Below are 13751 nucleotides of genomic sequence, written 5' to 3' on the forward strand. Positions count from 1 at the left end.
TGGAAAGAATGATCTGCTGGTCATAGACTATTTTTCTAACTTTCCAGAGATCACACTGCTTTCCAGCATGACAGCTACTTGTGTGATTACACATCTGAAATCTATCTTTGCGAGACATGGAATTTGTCATATTTTACAGTCTGACAATGGGCCATGTTACAACTGTAAGGAGTTCCAGAACTTTGCCGAAGAATATGAATTCCAGCATGTCACATCAAGCCCCCTGTATGCCCAATCCAATGGCAAAGCAGAAAAAGCTGTGCACATAGTAAAACATCTACCCAAGAAAGCACCAGAGAGTGGTTCTGATCCATATCTAGCTCTACTGAGTTACCCAGCATCACCACTAGAACATGGGATGTCTCCAGCTGAGCTACTGGTCGGACTGCAGACTGCGAACCACACTTCCTCACACTGCAAAACAGAAGAAGCATAACATCATGAGACAGAAACAGAAGTGTCTCAGAAAGCAAACTATGACAACGTGTCAAAATGTTTAGTGCCACTTTCTATAAACATGACACAGTGAGAGTTGAAGACTACTGGAACAAGAAAGCCACAGTTCTGAAGGAAGTGGGTCCTAGATCTTACACCGTCAGGACAGAAGATGGTCAAGTTCTGAGAAGGAATGGAAGGAGCTTGCTGAAAACACCAGAGACACTTGAAGAACAGTTTGCACCACAGCAGCACCACCAGCTGAGCTGACAAACTTGCCACCTCCAGCTCACCAGACACCTTCAACTGACCAGACACCTTCAACTGACCAGACACCTTCAACTGACCAGACACCTTCAAGTTCAACTCACCAGACACCTTCAACTGACCAGACACCTTCAACTGACCAGACACCTTCAACTGACCAGACACCTTCAACTTCAACTGACCAGACACCTTCAACTGACCAGACACCTTCAACTGACCAGACACCTTCAACTTCAACTGACCAGACACCTTCAAGTGACCAGACACCTTCAACTGACCAGACACCTTCAAGTTCAACTGACCAGACACCTTCAACTGACCAGACACCTTCAACTGACCAGACACCTTCAACTTCAACTGACCAGACACCTTCAACTGACCAGACACCTTCAAGTTCAACTGACCAGACACCTTCAACTGACCAGACACCTTCAACTGACCAGACACCTTCAAGTTCAACTGACCAGACACCTTCAACTGACCAGACACCTTCAAGTTCAACTGACCAGACACCTTCAACTGACCAGACACCTTCAACTTCAACTGACCAGACACCTTCAACTTCAACTGACCAGACACCTTCAACTTCAACTGACCAGACACCTTCAAGTTAAACTGACCAGACACCTTCAACTGACCAGACACCTTCAACTGACCAGACACCTTCAAGTTAAACTGACCAGACACCTTCAACTGACCAGACACCTTCAACTGACCAGACACCTTCAAGTTCAACTGACCAGACACCTTCAACTGACCAGACACCTTCAAGTTCAACTGACCAGACACCTTCAACTGACCAGACAACTTCAACTGACCAGACACCTTCAACTTCAACTGACCAGACACCTTCAACTGACCAGACACCTTCAACTGACCAGACACCTTCAACTGACCAGACACCTTCAAGTTCAACTGACCAGACACCTTCAACTTCAACTGACCAGACACCTTCAACTTCAACTGACCAGACACCTTCAACTTCAACTGACCAGACACCTTCACTGACCAGACACCTTCAACTTCAACTGACCAGACACCTTCAACTTCAACTGACCAGAGACCTTCAACTTCAACTGACCAGACACCTTCAACTTCAACTGACCAGACACCTCCAGCTTCAACTGACCAGACACCTTCAACTTCAACTGACCAGACACCTTCAGCTTCAACTGACCAGATACCTTCAACTTCAACTGACCAGACACCTTCAACTTCAACTGACCAGACACCTTCAACTTCAACTTCAACTGACCAGACACCTTCAACTTCAACTGACCAGACACCTTCAACTTCAACTGACCAGACACCTTCAACTTCAACTGACCAGACACCTTCAACTTCAACTGACCAGACACCTTCAACTGACCAGACACCTTCAACTTCAACTGACCAGACACCTTCAACTTCAACTGACCAGACACCTTCAACTGACCAGACACCTTCAACTTCAACTGACCAGACACCTTCAACTTCAACTGACCAGACACCTTCAACTTCAACTGACCAGACACCTCCAGCTTCAACTGACCAGACACCTTCAACTTCAACTGACCAGACACCTTCAACTTCAACTGACCAGACACCTCCAGCTTCAACTGACCAGACACCTTCAACTTCAACTGACCAGACACCTTCAACTTCAACTGACCAGACACCTTCAACTTCAGCTGACCAGACACCTTCAACTTCAACTGACCAGACACCTTCAACTTCAACTGACCAGAGACCTTCAACTGACCAGACAACTTCAACTGACCAGACACCTTCAACTTCAGCTGACCAGACACCTTCAACTTGAACTGACCAGACACCTTCAACTTCAACTGACCAGACACCTTCAACTTCAACTGACCAGACACCTTCACTGACCAGACACCTTCAACTTCAACTGACCAGACACCTTCAACTTCAACTGACCAGAGACCTTCAACTTCAACTGACCAGACACCTTCAACTTCAACTGACCAGACACCTCCAGCTTCAACTGACCAGACACCTTCAACTTCAACTGACCAGACACCTTCAGCTTCAACTGACCAGATACCTTCAACTTCAACTGACCAGACACCTTCAACTTCAACTGACCAGACACCTTCAACTTCAACTTCAACTGACCAGACACCTTCAACTTCAACTGACCAGACACCTTCAACTTCAACTGACCAGACACCTTCAACTTCAACTGACCAGACACCTTCAACTTCAACTGACCAGACACCTTCAACTGACCAGACACCTTCAACTTCAACTGACCAGACACCTTCAACTTCAACTGACCAGACACCTTCAACTGACCAGACACCTTCAACTTCAACTGACCAGACACCTTCAACTTCAACTGACCAGACACCTTCAACTTCAACTGACCAGACACCTCCAGCTTCAACTGACCAGACACCTTCAACTTCAACTGACCAGACACCTTCAACTTCAACTGACCAGACACCTCCAGCTTCAACTGACCAGACACCTTCAACTTCAACTGACCAGACACCTTCAACTTCAACTGACCAGACACCTTCAACTTCAGCTGACCAGACACCTTCAACTTCAACTGACCAGACACCTTCAACTTCAACTGACCAGAGACCTTCAACTGACCAGACAACTTCAACTGACCAGACACCTTCAACTTCAGCTGACCAGACACCTTCAACTTGAACTGACCAGACACCTTCAACTTCAACTGACCAGACACCTTCAACTTCAACTGACCAGACACCTTCAACACCTGAACTGAGAAGGTCAACACGCCAGTCTAAACCACCTGACAGACTGGTCCTCTAAAGAACAGCCCAGAGCTGTATCCCATTTGCATTAAAAAAACAAAAAAACACTTACATTTGAGCACACATTAAAAAAAACACAAAGAGCTCCACCAGAGTGCCAGAGCAACATTAGTGACTTCCTCCTGGGGGATTCTGAGACATTACAAGGCCAGTGAGTCAATGTGTTTCCTCCAACTGTGCCTTGGTCTGCCCCGGGGTCTCCTCCCAGTGGGACGTGCGTCGAGGACCTCCCTAGGGAGACGCCCGAGAGGCATCCTAACCAGATGCCCGAACCATCTAAGCTGGCTCCTTTCCAGGCGAAGGAGCAGCGGTTCTACTCCGAGTCTCTCTCGTGTGACTGAACTTCTCACCCCATCTCTAAGGGAGATGCCAGCCACCCGTCGAAGAAAACATAATTTCGGACGCTTGTATTCGCGACCTTATTCTTTCGGTCATGGCCGACACTTCATGACCATACAGTAGGTGAGAGTAGGAACGAAGACCAGTCCAGAAACATTACAGTTGCTGTTTGTTTTTACTGTTGTTTGAGACCGAAGACAAATTTCCACATGTGGACAATAAATTAAACTATAAAGCCATAAACATCTTCGCTTATGTGGGTCCACTCCCTGGCATGTCATTTCTAATGGGGGTCCACTCCCTGGCATGTCATTTCTAATGGGGGTCCACTCCCTGGCATGTCATTTCTAATGGGGGTCCACTCCCTGGCATGTCATTATGGGGGTCCACTCCCTGACATGTCATTTCTAATGGGGGGTCCACTCCCTGGCATGTCATTTCTAATGGGGGGTCCACTCCCTGGCATGTCATTTCTAATGGGGGTCCACTCCCTGGCATGTCATTTCTAATGGGGGTCCACTCCCTGGCATGTCATTTCTAATGGGGGGTCCACTCCCTGGCATGTCATTTCTAATGGGGGTCCACTCCCTGGCATGTCATTTCTAATGGGGGTCCACTCCCTGGCATGTCATTTCTAATGGGGGTCCACTCCCTGGCATGTCATTTCTAATGGGGGTCCACTCCCTGGCATGTCATTTCTAATGGGGGGTCCACTCCCTGGCATGTCATTTCTAATGGGGGTCCACTCCCTGGCATGTCATTTCTAATGGGGGTCCACTCCCTGGCATGTCATTTCTAATGGGGGGTCCACTCCCTGGCATGTCATTATGGGGGTCCAATCCCTGGCATGTCATTTCTAATGGGGGTCCACTCCCTGGCATGACATTATGGGGGTCCACTCCCTGGCATGACATTATGGGGGTCCACTCCCTGGCATGTCATTTCTAATGGGGGTCCACTCCCTGGCATGTCATTTCTAATGGGGGTCCACTCCCTGGCATGTCATTTCTAATGGGGGTCCACTCCCTGGCATGTCATTTCTAATGGGGGTCCACTCCCTGGCATGTCATTTCTAATGGGGGTCCACTCCCTGGCATGCCATTTCTAATGGGGGTCCACTCCCTGGCATGCCATTTCTAATGGGGGTCCACTCCCTGGCATGTCATTTCTAATGGGGGTCCACTCCCTGGCATGTCATTTCTAATGGGGGTCCACTCCCTGGCATGTCATTATGTGGGTCCACTCCCTGGCATGTCATTTCTAATGGGGGTCCACTCCCTGGCATGTCATTTCTAATGGGGGTCCACTCCCTGGCATGTCATTTCTAATGGGGGTCCACTCCCTGGCATGTCATTTCTAATGGGGGTCCACTCCCTGGCATGTCATTTCTAATGGGGGTCCACTCCCTGGCATGTCATTTCTAATGGGGGTCCACTCCCTGGCATGTCATTTCTAATGGGGGTCCACTCCCTGGCATGTCATTTCTAATGGGGGTCCACTCCCTGGCATGTCATTTCTAATGGGGGGTCCGCAGGCTAATAAGTGTCAATTTGGGGGGGGGGGGGGGGGGGGGGGGTCCTAGCGTGAACATATGAGAACCACTGTATATAACATATATCCATACCTGGGTGAGGGAGGGCTCCCCGGTGGCGGCGTGGGCGGGGCACCGGCTGTGGTCATGGTGCGAGGCCCAGGCGGTCGCCGCCCACTGGTCCGTGTAGCCCAGCGGAGTGAAGTAGCCGCAGTCCTGCACGCTGGAGCCGCGCTCAAACTCCTCGCACATGCCATCGCCCTCGAAGACGTAGCACTGGCTGGGCTCGCCTGCAGGGGGCGCCAGGACAGTGTTATAAAGGAGAAGAAGACCGGGTTAACCGTTTTCTTACTTAAATCTGACGTTATTTCATCCGATGACAAGGCTTTTCTCTGTGCCTTAAGTTGTGACCAGGCTTTTCTCTTCTATACGGCGGTGGCTCAGGGGTAGAGTGGCTGGATGGTAACCGCAAGGTTGCCAGTTCGAACCCGGGCTCCCCCAGAGTTAGTGTCGAAGTGTCCCTGAGCAAGACACTGAACCCCTAATTGCTCCTGATGTGCTGGTTGGTGCCTTGCATGGTTTCCGCTGCCATCGGTGTGTGAATGGGTGAATGTAATGCACAATCTACAGTATGTAAAGCGCCTTGGATGAAGGCGCTATATAAATGCACCATTTACCATTTATACCGTCTCTGTCTTAGGTTGTGACCAGGCTTTTCTCTCTGTCTTAGGTTGTGACCAGGCTTTTCTCTGTCTTAGGTTGTGACCAGGCTTTTCTCTGTCTTAGGTTGTGACCAGGCTTTACTCTCTGTCTTAGGTTGTGACCAGGCTTTACTCTCTGTCTTAGGTTGTGACCAGGCTTTTCTCTCTGTCTTAGGTTGTGACCAGGCTTTTCTCTCTGTCTTAGGTTGTGACCAGGCTTTTCTCTGTCTTAGGTTGTGACCAGGCTTTTCTCTCTGTCTTAGGTTGTGACCAGGCTTTTCTCTCTGTCTTAGGTTGTGACCAGGCTTTTCTCTGTCTTAGGTTGTGACCAGGCTTTTCTCTGTCTTAGGTTGTGACCAGGCTTTTCTCTCTGTCTTAGGTTGTGACCAGGCTTTACTCTGTCTTAGGTTGTGACCAGGCTTTTCTCTCTGTCTTAGGTTGTGACCAGGCTTTTCTCTGTCTTAGGTTGTGACCAGGCTTTTCTCTCTGCCTTAGGTTGTGACCAGGCTTTACTCTGTCTTAGGTTGTGACCAGGCTTTTCTCTCTGTCTTAGGTTGTGACCAGGCTTTACTCTCTGTCTTAGGTTGTGACCAGGCTTTTCTCTCTGTCTTAGGTTGTGACCAGGCTTTTCTCTCTGTCTTAGGTTGTGACCAGGCTTTTCTCTCTGTCTTAGGTTGTGACCAGGCTTTTCTCTCTGTCTTAGGTTGTGACCAGGCTTTTCTCTGTCTTAGGTTGTGACCAGGCTTTTCTCTGTCTTAGGTTGTGACCAGGCTTTTCTCTCTGTCTTAGGTTGTGACCAGGCTTTTCTCTGTCTTAGGTTGTGACCAGGCTTTTCTCTCTGTCTTAGGTTGTGACCAGGCTTTACTCTCTGTCTTAGGTTGTGACCAGGCTTTTCTCTCTGTCTTAGGTTGTGACCAGGCTTTTCTCTCTGTCTTAGGTTGTGACCAGGCTTTTCTCTCTGTCTTAGGTTGTGACCAGGCTTTTCTCTCTGTCTTAGGTTGTGACCAGGCTTTTCTTTCTGTCTTAGGTTGTGACCAGGCTTTTCTCTCTGTCTTAGGTTGTGACCAGGCTTTTCTCTCTGTCTTAGGTTGTGACCAGGCTTTACTCTCTGTCTTAGGTTGTGACCAGGCTTTTCTCTCTGTCTTAGGTTGTGACCAGGCTTTACTGTCTGTCTTAGGTTGTGACCAGGCTTTTCTCTCTGTCTTAGGTTGTGACCAGGCTTTACTGTCTGTCTTAGGTTGTGACCAGGCTTTACTCTCTGTCTTAGGTTGTGACCAGGCTTTTCTCTGTCTTAGGTTGTGACCAGGCTTTTCTCTCTGTCTTAGGTTGTGACCAGGCTTTACTGTCTTAGGTTGTGACCAGGCTTTTCTCTCTGTCTTAGGTTGTGACCAGGCTTTTCTCTCTGTCTTAGGTTGTGACCAGGCTTTTCTCTCTGTCTTAGGTTGTGACCAGGCTTTTCTCTGTCTTAGGTTGTGACCAGGCTTTTCTCTCTGTCTTAGGTTGTGACCAGGCTTTACTCTCTGTCTTAGGTTGTGACCAGGCTTTTCTCTCTGTCTTAGGTTGTGACCAGGCTTTTCTCTCTGTCTTAGGTTGTGACCAGGCTTTTCTTTCTGTCTTAGGTTGTGACCAGGCTTTTCTCTCTGTCTTAGGTTGTGACCAGGCTTTTCTCTGTCTTAGGTTGTGACCAGGCTTTTCTCTCTGTCTTAGGTTGTGACCAGGCTTTACTCTCTGTCTTAGGTTGTGACCAGGCTTTTCTCTCTGTCTTAGGTTGTGACCAGGCTTTACTCTCTGTCTTAGGTTGTGACCAGGCTTTTCTCTCTGCCGTAGGTTGTGACCAGGCTTTTCTCTCTGTCTTAGGTTGTGACCAGGCTTTTCTCTCTGTCTTAGGTTGTGACCAGGCTTTTCTCTCTGTCTTATGTTGTGACCAGGCTTTTCTCTCTGTCTTAGGGTGTGACCAGGCTTTTCTCTCTGTCTTAGGTTGTGACCAGGCTTTACTGTCTGTCTTAGGTTGTGACCAGGCTTTACTCTCTGTCTTAGGTTGTGACCAGGCTTTTCTCTCTGTCTTAGGTTGTGACCAGGCTTTTCTCTCTGTCTTAGGTTGTGACCAGGCTTTACTGTCTGTCTTAGGTTGTGACCAGGCTTTACTCTCTGTCTTAGGTTGTGACCAGGCTTTTCTCTCTGTCTTATGTTGTGACCAGGCTTTTCTCTCTGTCTTAGGTTGTGACCAGGCTTTTCTCTCTGTCTTAGGTTGTGACCAGGCTTTACTGTCTGTCTTAGGTTGTGACCAGGCTTTACTCTCTGTCTTAGGTTGTGACCAGGCTTTTCTCTCTGTCTTAGGTTGTGACCAGGCTTTTTTCTCTGTCTTAGGTTGTGACCAGGCTTTTCTTTCTGTCTTAGGTTGTGACCAGGCTTTTCTCTCTGTCTTAGGTTGTGACCAGGCTTTTCTCTCTGTCTTAGGTTGTGACCAGGCTTTTCTCTCTGTCTTAGGTTGTGACCAGGCTTTTCTCTCTGTCTTAGGTTGTGACCAGGCTTTTCTTTCTGTCTTAGGTTGTGACCAGGCTTTTCTCTCTGTCTTAGGTTGTGACCAGGCTTTTCTCTCTGTCTTAGGTTGTGACCAGGCTTTACTCTCTGTCTTAGGTTGTGACCAGGCTTTTCTCTCTGTCTTAGGTTGTGACCAGGCTTTACTGTCTGTCTTAGGTTGTGACCAGGCTTTTCTCTCTGTCTTAGGTTGTGACCAGGCTTTACTGTCTGTCTTAGGTTGTGACCAGGCTTTACTCTCTGTCTTAGGTTGTGACCAGGCTTTTCTCTGTCTTAGGTTGTGACCAGGCTTTTCTCTCTGTCTTAGGTTGTGACCAGGCTTTACTGTCTTAGGTTGTGACCAGGCTTTTCTCTCTGTCTTAGGTTGTGACCAGGCTTTTCTCTCTGTCTTAGGTTGTGACCAGGCTTTTCTCTCTGTCTTAGGTTGTGACCAGGCTTTTCTCTGTCTAAGGTTGTGACCAGGCTTTTCTCTCTGTCTTAGGTTGTGACCAGGCTTTACTCTCTGTCTTAGGTTGTGACCAGGCTTTTCTCTCTGTCTTAGGTTGTGACCAGGCTTTTCTCTCTGTCTTAGGTTGTGACCAGGCTTTTCTTTCTGTCTTAGGTTGTGACTAGGCTTTTCTCTCTGTCTTAGGTTGTGACCAGGCTTTTCTCTGTCTTAGGTTGTGACCAGGCTTTTCTCTCTGTCTTAGGTTGTGACCAGGCTTTACTCTCTGTCTTAGGTTGTGACCAGGCTTTTCTCTCTGTCTTAGGTTGTGACCAGGCTTTACTCTCTGTCTTAGGTTGTGACCAGGCTTTTCTCTCTGCCGTAGGTTGTGACCAGGCTTTTCTCTCTGTCTTAGGTTGTGACCAGGCTTTTCTCTCTGTCTTAGGTTGTGACCAGGCTTTTCTCTCTGTCTTATGTTGTGACCAGGCTTTTCTCTCTGTCTTAGGTTGTGACCAGGCTTTTCTCTCTGTCTTAGGTTGTGACCAGGCTTTACTGTCTGTCTTAGGTTGTGACCAGGCTTTACTCTCTGTCTTAGGTTGTGACCAGGCTTTTCTCTCTGTCTTAGGTTGTGACCAGGCTTTTTTCTCTGTCTTAGGTTGTGACCAGGCTTTTCTTTCTGTCTTAGGTTGTGACCAGGCTTTTCTCTCTGTCTTAGGTTGTGACCAGGCTTTTCTCTGTCTTAGGTTGTGACCAGGCTTTTCTCTATGTCTTAGGTTGTGACCAGGCTTTTCTCTCTGCCGTAGGTTGTGACCAGGCTTTACTCTCTGTCTTAGGTTGTGACCAGGCTTTACTCTCTGTCTTAGGTTGTGACCAGGCTTTTCTTTCTGTCTTAGGTTGTGACCAGGCTTTTCTCTCTGTCTTAGGTTGTGACCAGGCTTTACTCTCTGTCTTAGGTTGTGACCAGGCTTTACTCTCTGTCTTAGGTTGTGACCAGGCTTTACTCTCTGTCTTAGGTTGTGACCAGGCTTTTCTCTCTGTCTTAGGTTGTGACCAGGCTTTTCTCTCTGCCTTAGGCTGTGACCAGGCTTTACTCTCTGTCTTAGGTTGTGACCAGGCTTTTCTCTCTGTCTTAGGTTGTGACCAGGCTTTTCTCTCTGCCTTAGGTTGTGACCAGGCTTTACTCTCTGTCTTAGGTTGTGACCAGGCTTTACTCTCTGTCTTAGGTTGTGACCAGGCTTTTCTCACTGTCTTAGGTTGTGACCAGGCTTTTCTCTCTGCCTTAGGTTGTGACCAGGCTTTTCTCTCTGTCTTAGGTTGTGACCAGGCTTTTCTCTCTGCCTTAGGTTGTGACCAGGCTTTTCTCTCTGTCTTAGGTTGTGACCAGGCTTTTCTCTCTGTCTTTAGGTTGTGACCAGGCTTTACTCTCTGTCTTAGGTTGTGACCAGGCTTTTCTCTCTGCCTTAGGTTGTGACCAGGCTTTTCTCTCTGTCTTAGGTTGTGACCAGGCTTTTCTCTCTGTCTTAGGTTGTGACCAGGCTTTTCTTTCTGTCTTAGGTTGTGACCAGGCTTTTCTCTCTGTCTTATTTTGTGACCAGGCTTTTCTCTGTCTTAGGTTGTGACCAGGCTTTACTCTCTGTCTTAGGTTGTGACCAGGCTTTTCTCTCTGTCTTAGGTTGTGACCAGGCTTTTCTCTCTGCCTTAGGTTGTGACCAGGCTTTTCTCTCTGTCTTAGGTTGTGACCAGGCTTTTCTCTCTGCCTTAGGTTGTGACCAGGCCTATCTCTCTGTCTTAGGTTGTGACCAGGCTTTTCTCTCTGTCTTAGGTTGTGACCAGGCTTTTCTCTCTGCCTTAGGTTGTGACCAGGCCTATCTCTCTGTCTTAGGTTGTGACCAGGCTTTTCTCTCTGTCTTAGGTTGTGACCAGGCTTTTCTCTCTGTCTTAGGTTGTGACCAGGCTTTTCTCTCTGTCTTAGGTTGTGACCAGGCTTTTCTCTCTGCCTTAGGTTGTGACCAGGCCTATCTCTCTGTCTTAGGTTGTGACCAGGCTTTTCTCTCTGTCTTAGGTTGTGACCAGGCTTTTCTCTCTGTCTTAGGTTGTGACCAGGCTTTTCTCTCTGTCTTAGTTTGTGACCAGGCTTTTCTCTCTGTCTTAGGTTGTGACCAGGCTTTACTCTCTGTCTTAGGTTGTGACCAGGCTTTTCTCTCTGTCTTAGGTTGTGACCAGGCTTTTCTCTCTGTCTTAGGTTGTGACCAGGCTTTTCTCTCTGTCTTAGGTTGTGACCAGGCTTTTCTCTGGGTTCCCAAACGTATGTTTGTCATTCTCAAAGTATCATTATTTTTTAACTTGTTTATTTCCATTTTAACCCATTGATGCCTGGTGCAACCTATACGTTGTTCTACCCTTGATGCCGGCGCGCGCTCTGTGTCTCACCAGCTATTGCTATACATGTAGCAACATAACTATTTAAAAAAATAATGAATCAAAAAGGTTTTCAGAAACCTTAGGTCAGGCCCTAGAAGGCATTCCCAGATTCGGCCTCAGGCATCAATGGGTTAAGTGTAATTTTGTGTTACAATTTTTTTTCAATTCATATTGTTAAAAAAAGGGAAAGAAACAAAAATAGGAAACATTACCTTAAAGAAGCATATAATACAATATACTTATACAGTATATATACTTATCTAAGATATCTGACACAGCTCGAGATTCTGCGTCCAGATATTCCGCCACTAATGCCCATCTCTTTTTAAAATTAACAGTTCTACTGCGTAACCCGCGTTCCCCGCTATTTAATCCAATATTTTACGCTGCCGAGATTGTTTTATTACCATACGCTGAAGTATTTGAAGCTTTCAACCACGAAAATCCGGCAAAACATGGTCTGTTGGTTTGTTATGATCAGAAGCATTAGCGGCCATGACAATGCGAAACGAAACCACAGTGCACAGCACTGGCTCAATTTCCCAGAAGCCCTAGCAGCCCAGATCCAATTAATCGTAATACTTTATCTTTATCCGTCAACAGAATATGCAATATATAGCACTGGCACTAGCACATGAGTAAACACTTGTATATCCAGTAAAGTTTACCGTTAATTCAAGGGAATATCTCTTTTAAAGATTTTCTCCAGTTCAGTTTTGACATAATATATCATCCATATCTGTATTTTCCGGCAGTCCCAAAAATATATGAGTATAATTATGGTCGCCAACCATGTCACAATTTCTCCAGCATTTTGTTAGTGGAGTTGGGGCTTATTGTGGCTTTTGTGGATCAGCTATTTTCACTATTCTGGGCGGGAACCCCTTTTGGTGTTTTAACTAAGCATTATGTTATACTTTAGCTATTAGAAAATAGCAGATCTACAAGCTCATAGCGCGCCACCGAGTGGCGCGCTATGAGCTCGTAGCTCTGCTATTTTTGAAAAGTCGTGTAAATGCGGCACAAATCTTTGAATATATATTCTTTCAGAAGACTTTTTTCTTATTTCGACGTCAGGCCTAAATGGGTTAAGATTTTGAACTTATTTTTCCACATCTTTGTGAAAACGTTTGGCTTTGCAATAACACGCCCAATAGGAACATCATATTGATCTTCATATGCTAACAGATGTATCCAATAGTTCAGTAGCCTTGGCCACACACAGGACAGGTATGTGTTATTGTGAGGCCTGCAGGTTGAAGAATAGCACATCATTACTCCTATGCTGTCAAATCAGCAGTGGAGGTACATTCCAGCACTAGCAGAAAAACCAAAACAAACGATCACCATTACAAAAGCCCAGTGTCACGACACCACCACAGACAGCAGCACACACACACTCATTGGTTCTGGGTTCTGGATCCACCACAGCCTGGAGCACACACACACTCATTGGTTCTGGGTTCTGGATCCACCACAGACTGGAGCACACACACACTCATTGGTTCTGGGTTCTGGATTTTCAGTGAAATTTCATGAATTATTTTTATTTATTTTTTTCAGTACATTTGGCAAGTGGACACTAAACATGGGGAGAGAAATGAATTCCGCTGATAGAATAACCCATTTTGACCTGAGATCAGATTCTAAAAATGTTTTCTACACATCCTGACAGTTTTCTGAAAAAGCTATGTTTCTATGCCAGTCGTTCTTCGATTTTTCAAAAATAGCAGACCTACAAGCTCGTAGCGCGCCACTGCTATTTTTCAATAGCTAAAGCATAACATAATGCTAACACCAAAAGGGGTTCCCGCCCAAAATGGGATAAAGCTCGGCTTGGGGGGGCAGTAGGGCGACGGACTGAAGTGCCAACGCTATCCTGTTTCAGTTGTTGTAAGACATTCTGGTGAAATCCTGTGCTCAGCATCTCTGTGCTGCTGTAGTAGGGTTCAAAAGAATGGAATGACAGTAACACGCCATGTCAGCCTCACGTACAACTAGAGAGGAGAGGAGAGGAGAGGAGAGGAGAGGGGAGAGGAGAGGGAGGAGGGGAGGGGAGGGGAGGGGAGAGGAGAGGAGAGGAGAGGAGAGGAGAGGGGAGGGGAGGGGAGGGGAGGGGAGAGGAGAGGAGAGGAGAGGAGAGGAGAGGAGAGGAGAGGAGAGGAGAGGAGAGGAGAGGAGAGGAGAGGAGAGGAGAGGAGAGGAGAGGAGAGGAGAGGAGAGGAGAGGAGAGGAGAGGATTAACCCATTCTGGGCGGGAACCCCTTTTGGTGTTAGCATTATGTTATGCTTTAGCTATTGAA

At 47.1% G+C, this 13751-nt stretch overlaps 2 protein-coding genes across 2 annotated transcripts in view; both read right to left on the reverse strand.

Moving 5' to 3' along the window:
* Positions 1-13751, reverse strand: part of astn1 (astrotactin 1) — a gene marked incomplete at its 3' end in the record, with an annotated part of 1033675 nt that overhangs the window by 273399 nt on the left and 746525 nt on the right. The gene's annotated exons all lie outside the window — the stretch shown is intronic.
* Positions 1-13751, reverse strand: part of pappa2 (pappalysin 2) — a gene marked incomplete at both ends in the record, with an annotated part of 278401 nt that overhangs the window by 138495 nt on the left and 126155 nt on the right. The window contains one exon of the mRNA XM_079505807.1: positions 5458-5654. Coding sequence (XP_079361933.1) covers positions 5458-5654 — 197 coding nt within the window. The remainder of the gene's footprint in view (positions 1-5457; positions 5655-13751) is intronic.

The sequence above is a fragment of the Electrona antarctica genome (assembly GCF_951216825.1).
Source record: "Electrona antarctica genome assembly, chromosome: 1".
NCBI lineage: Eukaryota > Metazoa > Chordata > Actinopteri > Myctophiformes > Myctophidae > Electrona > Electrona antarctica.